The sequence below is a fragment of the Impatiens glandulifera genome, chromosome 4 (assembly GCF_907164915.1).
Source record: "Impatiens glandulifera chromosome 4, dImpGla2.1, whole genome shotgun sequence".
Taxonomy (NCBI): Eukaryota; Viridiplantae; Streptophyta; class Magnoliopsida; order Ericales; family Balsaminaceae; genus Impatiens; species Impatiens glandulifera.
This window is the reverse complement of record NC_061865.1, coordinates 14011391-14023504: the sequence shown is the minus strand read 5'-3', so window position 1 is coordinate 14023504 and position 12114 is coordinate 14011391. Positions and strand designations below refer to the sequence as shown.

Here is a 12114-nt window from a genome sequence, read left to right as displayed (position 1 = left end):
TCGTCTTATTTTTGTTCTTTTTCTCCATTGTTGAAGAGAAGAACACAATAATAAAGAAGAGTAAATGCAGAAACATGGCAATTCAGAAACCCTAAAGATTTAACGACTAAATTGTTTCGAAAGACAACCTTCCGAAAACACCCAAGATTTGAGAACTAATCGACGCTCGCAACTAGGAAACAAGCGTCCAGAAAAGATATCGATGCAATTCTAATAGATTTAGGGTTATCGTCACTTATTTCATGAATCGTGTCGATCGTGCCGATCGTATTTTTTAACTTGAATTTCCTTGTTATGTGCGGGTTTTCCCTAAAATCGAACGGGATGATATTTGTGTTCCCGCTCCGACTCCGCCCCGAACACTAATAAACATAATTGAATATATATATATATATATATATATATATATATATATATATATATATATATATATATAACCATTTCTCAAAAAATATTTTTTTGAATATATAACATTATCAATATGTTTATTTAATCTTCATATTATATAAAAGTTCTAAATTATTTTTTATAATAATATTTAATTTTAATATATTACGATATATATATATATATATATATATATATATATATATATATATATATATATATATATATATATATATATATATATATAATATTAAAATATTTGTAAATATAATTTTATTTTTTATTTTTTAAAATAATATATAATAAATGTGTCCGGCGAAGATTTTTTTAAACCTTACGGTGGAATGGCTGATCCATTGTCACCCGTACTCTATCTCCTCTTTTTTATTGGCCTCCCAATCTCCCCTTAATAAAGCTCTTTTTCCTCCCAATCTGGCATCATGAGAGCTCTTTTTCTTTCTAATCATCACAAGTTTGCCGGAACATAAGATTTAGTTACTTAGCCCTTCTCATCTCCGGTGCTATGCCGCACACCCGCGACTATTTTTAGGCACCTCTCGGTCCTGGCCATCCACAATCAAGCCAAGACCGAGGCCAACTATTTAGGGTAATAAAAAATGACTAATGCATTATGTCAAACACGCTTGAAGGCAAAAAAAAGAATGTCAGTTCTCTAAATCTCTATATTGTTCTCTTCTTAATCTCTTCTTATATAATCAAAAAAAGAAATTATTACTGAATAAAAACATTTAACATTTAATGCTTATGACTAATACTAAATCTCTTTATTCTTCTCCGCATTAAAATATTTCTAAACAAGCAGAAAATATAAAAACAGGCACAAGAATAATAACAGTTAACAAATGAAAAAAAACTTGATCCAATAATATAATAGAAATACTTTTGTAATCAAATAATTGTTTGAAAGATCGAATACAGGTGGATGAAAAGGAAATGAAAAATCTTGTCGGTAATCGAAGGCAGCGGAGATCTAATAGATCCGGGAGATCGAGAAACAATGATTAACAATAATATAAATGAAGAAGAATGTAAAAACCTAATAGAGAAGATAATATATAGTAGGTTTTTTCTTTTAAATTACAAGGGGAAATAGGTTTTTTTTTTTTTTAGAGTTTCTTGTTTAGCATTTTTTTTAACTTTTAAAATAAGTTTTCTATTTTAGCTTATTATTTTTAACATATTTTTACTAAGTCTATAAAAATAAGTGATTATAATTATGTGTTATCAAATAGGCTTATATTAAATAAATTTTTAATATATTAAATTAAATGATAAGTTAAGTTATGAAACACTCACTAAGGCAGGTGTCACAGGGGCAACAACACAGTGTAATTTTTTATTTACTTTTTCGCCCTTATGCGGCTTGTTTTGCGCACCAAAACAATCAGCCAACTCCGAGGTTTACTTCTCGCATAGAAATAAACGACTAACTCAACAAACAGCCAAGTCACACATTAATCAATCAAACATACAGCAAAGAGAAACACACACAACGACGGGCAATGCCCAACTTTATAATATATTCACTCACAAATATCGATTACAAAGAGGCTATAAACTCTCAAGGCTGCACACAAAATGACTCTCACTTGTGGGGGATATTTTTTTATCCGAAATCCAACAATTTGTCTTGTGCAGTTCAAGAGATATTTATATCCCTAAAGAATAACAATCTAATTGACTCTCACTTAGGAAAATAATCGTTCTAGGGTGTGGGGGTCAATTTGTAGGGCAATTGGTGCTGGTCGTGGGTCTAATTGGTGGACGGTTGCTGCTGAACGTGGGTCTCAACTGCCATTCGTGGGTCTCAACCGTCCACTACTGCAGCTCCACGTTTTCCATCGGTCATAGCTGCGCACCTGCTACTGGACATGGGTCCTAACTGACCATAACTGTCCACTACGCCCACGTTCTCGACCGAGCCCAACTGCTGTTGACTTTTTCCCCACTCGACCGATCATGCCGATATTTTCGGGTCCTCGACCCATCATGCCGACATGTACTGGACCCCAATCTGATCGCCTCCAGTCCTCTTCTAACCGTCACTAGTCGGCTCCGCATTTTCCGCATCCCATGCACGAATTCTCGCAATGCGCTAGACATTGTCACCCTTCTGCCCACGTCGCACGCACACGACTCCTCCTAGGTATTCACTCAGTCCTAGCCTTCCGCAATCAGGACACGACCGACACTTGCTAACACCTTGTGCCTTTGTTGCACGCACACAACACCTCTTCAGCACACTTCTCTCGGTCTTGATATTCAACATTCCGGCCCCGACAACAACTTTGATTACTTAGCACTTCACATTCTGGTGTCAGTGTCGTACGCCCGGGACACTCTCCTCGGAACCTCTCGGTCCTGACCATCCACCATCAAGCCAAGACAGCTCGGCTAAAACCTTGCGCCTAAGTCGCCCGCACACGACTCCGCCTCGACACACTTTTTCTCGGTCCTGGCACTTCACAAGTGTGCCAGAACATATGCTTTAATTACTTAGCCCTTCTCATCTCGGGTGACATGCTACACACCCGCGACTGTTTTTAGGCACCTCTCAGTCTTGGCCATCCACAATCAAGCTAAGACCGAGGCCAACTATTTAGGGTAATAAAAATGACTAATGCATTATGTCAAACATGCTTAAAGGCAAAAAAAAGAATGTCAGTTCTCTAAATCTCTATATTGTTCTCTTCTTAATCTCTTCTTATATAACCAAAAAGAGAAATTATTACTGAATAAAAACATTTAACATTTAATGCTTATGACTAATACTAAATCTCTTTATTCTTCTCTGCATTAAAATATTTCTAAACAAGCAGAAAATATAAAAATAGGAACAAGAATAATAACAGTTAACAAATGAAAAAAAACTTAAACAAATAATATAATAGTAATAATTTTGTAAACAAATAATTGTTTGAAAGACCGAATACAGGTGGATGAAAAGGAAATGAAAATCTTGTCGGTAATCGAAGGCAGCAGAGATCTAATAGATCCATGAGATCGAGAAACAATGATTAACAATAATATAAATGAAGAAGAATGTAAAAACCTAATAGAGAAGATAATATATATAGTAGGTTTTTTCTTTTAAATTACAAGGGGAAATAGGTTTTTTTTTTTTTTTTAGAGTTTCTTGTTTAGCACTTTTTTAACTTTTAAAATAAGTTTTCTATTTTAGCTTATTATTTTTAACATATTTTTACTAAGTCTATAAAAATAAGTGATTATAATTATGTGTTATCAAATAGGCTTATATTAAATAAATTTTTAATATATTAAATTAAATGATAAGTTAAGTTATGAAAAACTCACTAAGGCAGGTGTCACAGGGGCAACAATGCAGTGGAATTTTTACTTACTTTTCGCCCTTGTGCGGCCAACTCCGAGGTTAATTCTCGCGCAGAAATAAACAACTAACTCAACAAACATCCAAGTCACACATTAATCAATCAAACATACAGCAAAGAGAAACAGACACAACGATTACGGGCAATGCCCAACTTTATAATATATTCACTCACAAATATCGATTATAAAGAGACTATAAACTCTCAAGGCTGCACACAAAATGACTCTCACTTGTGGGGGATATTTTTCTATCCGAAATCCAACAATTTGTCTTGTGCAGCTCAAGAGATATTTATATCCCTAAAGAATAACAATCTGCCTTGGAAAATAATCGTTCTAGGGTGTGGGGGTCAATTTGTCGGGCAGCTGGTCGTGAGTTTAACTGGTGGGCGGTTGCTGCTGAACATGGGTCTCAACTGCCAGTCGTGGGTCTCAACCGTCCACTACTACAGCCCCACGTTTTCCATCGGTCTTAGCTGCGCACCTTCTACTGGACATGGGTCCTAACTGACCGTAACCGTCTACTACGCCCACGTTCTCGACCGAGCCCAACTACTGTTGACTTTTTCCCCTACTCAACCCATCATGTCGATATTTCCGGGTCCTCGACCCATCATGCCGACATTTCCTGGACCCCAATCTGATCGCCTCCGGTCCTCTTCTAACCGTCACCAGTCGGCTCCGCATTTTCCGCATCCTATGCACGCATTCTCGCAATGCGCTAGACATTTTTACCCTTCTGCCCACGTCGCAAGCTCACGACTCCTCCTTGGCATTCACTCGGTTCTAGCCTTCCGCAATCAGGCCACGACCAACACTTGCTAACACCTTGTGCCTTTGTTGCACGCACATGACACCTCTTCAGCACACTTCTCTCGGTCCTGGCACTCCACACTCATGCCACGACAAACGCATGCTAATATCCTTCTCTCGGTCCTGATATTCAACACTCCAGCCCCGACAACAACTTTGATTACTTAGCACTTCGCATTCTGGTGCTAGTGCCGCACGCCCGCGACACTCTTCTCGGAACCTCTCGGTCCTGGCCATCCACCATCAAGCCAAAACAGCTCGGTTAAAACCTTGTGCCTAAGTCGCCTGCACACGACTCCGCCTCGGCACACTTCTTCTCGGTCCTTGCACTTCACAAGTGTGCCAGAACATAAGCTTTAGTTAATTAGCCCTTCTCATCTTCGGTGCCATGTCGCACCTGCGACTGTTTTTAGGCATCTCTCGGTTTTTAGTCAACTATTTAGGGTAATAAAAAATGACTAATGCATTATGTCAAACACGCTTGAAGACAAAAAAAAAAAGAATGTCAGTTCTCTAAATCTCTTCTTAATCTCTTCTTATATAATAAAAAGAGAAATTATTACTGAATTAAAACATTTAACATTTAATGCTTATCACTAATACTAAATCTCTTTATTCTTCTCTGCATTCAAATATTTCTAAATAAGCAGAAAATATAAAAACAGGCACAAGAATAATAACAGTTAACATATGAAAAAAGATTAGATCAAATAATATAATAGAAATAATTTTGTAATCAAATAATTGTTTGAAAGATCGAATATAGGTGGATGAAAAGGAAATGGAAAATCTTGTCGGTAATTGAAGGCAGCGGAGATCGAGAAATAATGATTAACAATAATATAAATAATAATATAAATGAAGAAGAATGTGAAAACATAATAGAGAAGATAATATATAGTAGGTTTTTTCTTTAAAATTACAAGGGTAAATAGTTTTTTTTTTAATTTTTTTAATTTTATTTATATAGAGAGTTACTTATTTAGTATTTTAATTTTTAAAATAAGTTTTTTATTTTAATTTATTGTTTTTAATATATTTTTATTAAATTTATAAAAATAAGTGATTATAATTATGTGTTATCAAATAAGCTTATATTAAATAAGTTTTTAATATATTAAATGAAATGACAAGTTAAGGTATGAAAACTCACGATTATGTCATAGGAAAAAAAAAATGATATACATAATAATGATTGACGCTTACAAAGTATCAAACTTATGGTATATCCCCAAATAACAACATCAAAGAAGCATTATTATGTAAAAACATAGTTTATTTATTATGATTAATAATGTCATCCATGAACCGGTCAATGGACACATAAGACGAACCTCCCACCGCCACGGCCTTCTTACTTTTGTGACTCATCTCCTTCATCCTCTTCCTCATCTCCAAACACTCCTCACCATTCTCATCCATCAGTTGCCTTAACGCCCTTTCAATCACTGTCGCCGGCACCGTCGCCGAGTCTTCTTCAGATGTTTTCCAATGGCTTTGACTATAATCCATCTTAACATCAACAGACAATCCCACCTCCTTCACCATAAAGAAAGCATTCATATTCTGCTCCGCCTGAATCGGCCACGTAGCAGTCGGAACTCCACACCACACGCTTTCTAGCACCGAGTTCCAACCGCAGTGCGACACGAAACCCCCCACCGCTTCGTGCGACAACACCTCCACCTGCGGTGCCCACCCGATCACTCTTCCAATCTCGGCCGTTCGTTCTAGGAAACCTTCCGGCAATACCTGACCCGGGTTTTCGTAGTCGGTCGTGATCCACGACGTTGTCTTGTCTGTTCCCAACGGCCGCCTAAGCGACCAGAGAAACCGTTTTCCGGCTTTCTCAAGCGCGTAGGCGATCTCTTTCACTTGCTCGTCGGGAAAGGATCCCATGCTTCCAAAGCAAAGAAAAATAACAGACGACAAAGGTTGACCGTCCAACCAGCTTATAATGTCGGCTGACTTTTCATCGTTTTCTTTCTTTATCTTCAGAATCGGGCCGACCGGATAAACCGGTGGAATCTTATCGTCCTCTGATAAGACTTTGATTGCGTATGATTCTAGTTCCGCGAACGTATTAACCGCAATCCCGTCCACCTGCATGTACTCGAAAATACATGTTAATAATTCCACCATTTCAAAAAAGAATCATAGTATAATACCTCTCTCAACAACTTAGCGAGTCGGAGAAAATTCTGTGAGCCGCCTTCCTTATCTGTTGCCCCCGGCGGTATGACCTTGGCCGGATAACGGTTCTTGAAAACCGGCACATCTAGTTCAACGTCGGAGCCATCCAAATCGACCAAATTCTGGCCATACTCATCTTGAAGGGTCTGCAAATGGCACATGAGCCCGATGAAAGTGGCACCGCACACGAAAAAGACATAGCCAGGAACATTAAAGTCCTTAGCCACATCTACCATTCCAGCGCAGAACATGTCCAGGATGAACCCCACGAGCCGGCCCGAACCAGAACGGGATATAATTTCTTGTTGGACGGTTTCCTTGATAATAGGTTTGTAGAGATCTAATAAATTGAACATGGCACGAGTATCCACCAGCGAATCGTCTTCGTCTCGAGTGACTTGGAGAAAGCGAATACGGGTGGAGTGGTAGAGATCGTCGGAGGACAGTGAGGTGATTATAGAGGGGATACCCTTCTTATTGATGATGAGGAAAGTGATTGAGAGATTTGGGTATCGAGAAAGAAGAAGATTTCCCATCTCAACCATGGAAATCACATGGCCTATTCCAAAGGAGGGGATGAAAACCAACTCAATCTTCTCCATTATTTTTTGATCTCTAGTAATAGCTGTTTGGTAATAGCTGTTTGGTAAAACAGTGTAGTGTTCTATAGGTGAGGAGTAATGTCCTGTCTTTTATATATATATTTATATATTTATAAATACTTGTTAATTTTTCCTTGATAATATAAAATACATAAATTATAGATTTTGTAATGAACTTAAAGATTTGATATTAAAAAGTCAAAATATTTATATTTAATTTTATAATAAACTATTGATCAACCATACCATCTTTAAAAAAAAAGGGTGGGTTATGGCAAGGCCCGGAAATTCCTCATTCGAGTAGTCTAGTTCGAGTAGTCTACCTTTATGCTTCGATTCACGTAAAAATTAAATTCATTTTATTTGAAGATAATTTTATGATATTTTAAATTTTTTAAAATTAAATTGAAATAAGGAAACCTTAATTTTCAAATTTAAATAAATTTAAAAATAAAGTTGATTGTAAGAAATATTACTCAATATTGAGTAAGTTATTTGGTAACAATAGTAAAAGACTTTGATCTTTCTTATCCATTAAACACAGTTCCCTATTTTATCAAATTTGATTATTCCTTAAATTTTAATTTATTTATTTTTTAAAACGGGTTAGTATCATTTCATTAAAAAAAACTCTAAAAGAGGAAAAATGAGTTTCAAAAAACAAAGTTAGATAGACCCTAGCTTTGTTGAAAATACCAAATGAGTTTCAAATAATTAAATTACAGAACAAACAAAACAACAAATAATTGAATTACAAACAAGTGATCAAACAAGAACTATTTGAACATTCATTTCCTTGTAATGATTTTATAGGGGATATTTCATATTTGACTGAGTTTCCAACTGTCTTTATTAAATTTCCCTCCATGTATGTATGTATGATTTTATTTCTCTCTAGTTATTGTAAACCGGGGCTTTAAAGAAACATTTGAAAACATTTGTATAAAAACTATCGTCCTTAATTTTTTTCTTTACAACCTTTATGATTTTATTACATTTATTTTAATCAATTATTTTTTATTTCTAGATATTAAAATTTTATTTTATTTTTACCCATGGTCACATAATCTTTTGCATCATAAAAATATTTTTATAATATATATTTTATAATATTATTTTATTATAAAATAATAAATAATAATAAATCTTAAAATCATTTATATTTAAATACAAATAGAGGTATTTATGAATTTTAATAAATTTTAATTTATATAAAATTTTAATTTATTAAAAATAATATATAAATATTTTGAGTGACATTAATAAAAAGAAATTAAACGTAAAAGACTAATTTGACCTCTTAGTTATGATACTCACCTTAACTTAGAGTGTTTTAATTTATAAAATCGTCTTTTATTATATTCCAGAGTAAGGTAAGTTAAAAAAATATAAATTTAATCTTAAAAAATTTATTATAAAAAGTTGAATATTTTAGGTTGATATTATAATTATGCTATGAAAAGTTAACCATTTTAGTTATAGAAATTAGCACCAAAATTTTCTCTTTATAAATAGTGAGAGATATACTTCATTTTCTTATGTCTATACAAACTCAAATATATGTTAATTTTTCTAGTTTTTTCTAAATGTATAATAATGCAAAAGACGTTGCGTTGCGTACATGACATACATAAATTACAGATTTTGTGCTGAACTTAAAGATTTGTTATTAAAAAGTCAAAATATTTTATATTTAATTTAATAATAAATTATTTGAATCACCATACCATCTTTAAAAATATATTTACAACATCATGTTGTCAATTGATTAATACTATTAATATTTTTAATAATAATAAAAAAAAAAAAAAAAAATGAAGGTTGGTTATGTTAAGGCCCATAAATTCCTCTCCTCGGATAGGGTTGGTTATGTTAAGGCCCATAAATTCCTCTCCTCGGATAGGATAGCGTGTTAGAATATTTAATCTAAATTTTTGTTATTTAATTCTATAATTTTAATACTATGTATCGATAAATTGAAATAATATTTAGTTGTGGAAACATACATGAGTATGAAATTAAGAACGGTTCATTAAATCGTTCTTCGTTATTCTTCGGATCTTCTCTCGATCTTGGATATTCTTTTTCTGGATCTGGACCAATATCGGAATGTTTGATGTGGGTGAGGTTTAAGTCTTCGAACTCTCTATCGATAGACATTCTTGAGTCTTCTTGAAAGATAAACATAAACATTTTTGTTTAATGAGAGAAACACAATAAGTAGGCTATCACTATGGGTTGAGAACCTATCTCTAATACACCTATTTACTATTCTGCCCATCAACGAAATAGTAAATGGTATTTCTGATTCTACACAAATATAATCACATATTTATTATGAATGTCTAAATAATTTTTATACTTTAGTAGATTACTTTAATTTGGCTTTAATCTTTATTATGATAATAACTAATATACAATCATTAAATAATATATGTACACATGTATTGGAAATAATTCCAACAATCTCCCACTTTGGTCATATATAAATTTCCTTCAATTTTATATTATAACCTTAAGAGCTCAAAATATTATCATCATTTCCAAATACATCTAAATCAATTTCGTCCATCAATTATATCAACATAGGATTAAAGCGATTTTTGTTACATTAGTTCGTAACTAAACCCTCAATAGTCACATATGTCAATACAATTAAATGACATAGATTAAATGTGTGAATTAACATGTAGTGTGATTTTTAATATGTCTAATACCAACTGACCCTCATTTCCTTATTGAGATCAATTTGAATAACTTTATAATCTTGATTTCTTTAAAACTGAATCTTTAATTTCTTTAGAAACTGAATCTTTAATGTGCACATAAATTCCAAATTATATCTACACAAACATAATAGTACAAATCCCACTAAAACTGTATATCATCTAAATATGCAATATTCATATGAACAATGTGTTCATGAAAAACCTCAGATAACAAAAATTTAGAGAACTGATCCATAATTTTAGAGTTTTTCCAAATATACTCAATAGATAACTAAACATTCTAAATCTTTATTTTCCAAATAGTTCGACTTAGTCGAACTCATATTACTCTTAAAGTAAAAGAACTACAGATTATTGTCACGTAATATATTTAGTGGTTTTCTATATCATTCATAATTTGCAACACCGTGACAAAATTTTACAGTCAAATTCTTTAATTGGATATCACAAAACACCTAATAAAATTTGTCATCATGTTGAAATAATTCCAGTGTCTTCTTAACACTCTTACAAGAATTAATTATTTCAACTAATAATTAAACTAAAATTATGTGGCACGAATTTCCGACTGTTATGGTATCCAACAAAATTTGAATAAAAATACCAAATGATCTTTATCCAATTTGATTTCACTATATGATTATGTAGTGTTTTGTTCTTAAAATGTCACATTACTTGTTTGGTTGCTTTCTAATGATTTAAATCAGGATCTTTTTAAGTATTTGTCCAACATCATAAATATACTTAATTTCTTGATTCATATATTTTGAGCATACATTAGACTCTTGTTTAAAGAGTCTTTTGTGTTTATTTTTTTAAGGTTAATCTTGAAGTACCTATGAGACTAAATTTGTCTCAAAATCTTTTAGAATATCTTACAATTAACATCTAACACTTTTTTAGTCCAGTTTATTTTTTTTATCTATAAGGTCTAACCTTAACTGGACAACCCAAAAGAATTCACTAGTTATTTTAGTTGAAAATTTATTCTGTATATAAGTTATAATTCTTAATTATTCTCTCCAAATAAATTAATTACTATATATGAAGATATTCCATAAATTTTTGTTTCCAAATAAAGAGTATCTGAAATAATTCTTTATTTCTTCATCTTTAATATGAATTGTCATTGTCTGCGCCTATGTTTCTTTCACCATCAATTAACTTTTGACAACTAACTCAATCTTTAAATAAAGAGTATCTAAAATATTTTGATAGGATCGGTGCTAGCAATAGAGACTAGGGTCTTACTATTGTTAACACCTTACAATAAACTTTTCGATAATAATCATGTGAGGGATTAATATCTGTTTCTATTCTTCGCAAATCCTCCAAACTCTTAAAACAGATTCAAGTGCGGAAGTGTTTATCGGATTTGAAGCTTCAGACAGATGAATGTAAATGGCAGAAAGTAAAGAACACGGGGAGTTTTATGGATGTTCGGAGATAAAACTCCTACGTCACCCCTTCTTCCACAACTGGAAGGATATCCACTAAATACTTTGAATCGAATACAACTCACTGAGCTAGCTAACTCTCTGTTGAATAGAATAACCTCTATTCAACTTACCATATTCTCATAGCTAGACAGTAATTAAATTTCTCTCTTGATCTTAAAGGATGTAATAAGTCAGTAAGATCAAGATTGTGAGTAAGGCGGTAACTTGGGTAATTCGTAAATGAACAAGTAAGATGAGACAAGTTGGTAACCAAGTGATTCGTTCGTTGTCCTTGAGAATCTATTTGTAGTAGAAGGACACTAATGATCGAATCTTCTTTGTGGACACGTGGCATGTGTCCGTTGGATGACCGCCTATAGTACTAGAGTACAGTAGACTCTAAGAAATTGGATAGTGGCCGTACCGAACGAGTAGTGCTCTGAATATCCTCTGATATTGTCTTGTACTAGACATACAATTAGAAGGATATTCGCGTACGTGGTGTTCATTCATTTGATGTAATTAGATGGATTGTTAGACTACACCGAAGTGAGTGGAGCAGGAGTAGCAGACATCTAG

The 12114-nt window shown here is 33.3% G+C and overlaps 1 protein-coding gene across 1 annotated transcript; it reads right to left on the bottom strand.

The window, feature by feature from the left end:
* Window positions 1-5841: 5841 nt before the first annotated feature.
* On the bottom strand, window positions 5842-7367 carry LOC124934780 (anthocyanidin 3-O-glucosyltransferase 2-like). Its single transcript, XM_047475284.1, has 2 exons — window positions 6741-7367; window positions 5842-6675 (listed from the first exon to the last, which is right to left on the bottom strand). Exons 1-2 carry the CDS (start codon window positions 7365-7367, stop codon window positions 5848-5850), a joined length of 1455 nt encoding a protein of 484 aa, XP_047331240.1. The 3' UTR covers window positions 5842-5847.
* Between the last annotated feature and the right edge of the window lie 4747 nt (window positions 7368-12114).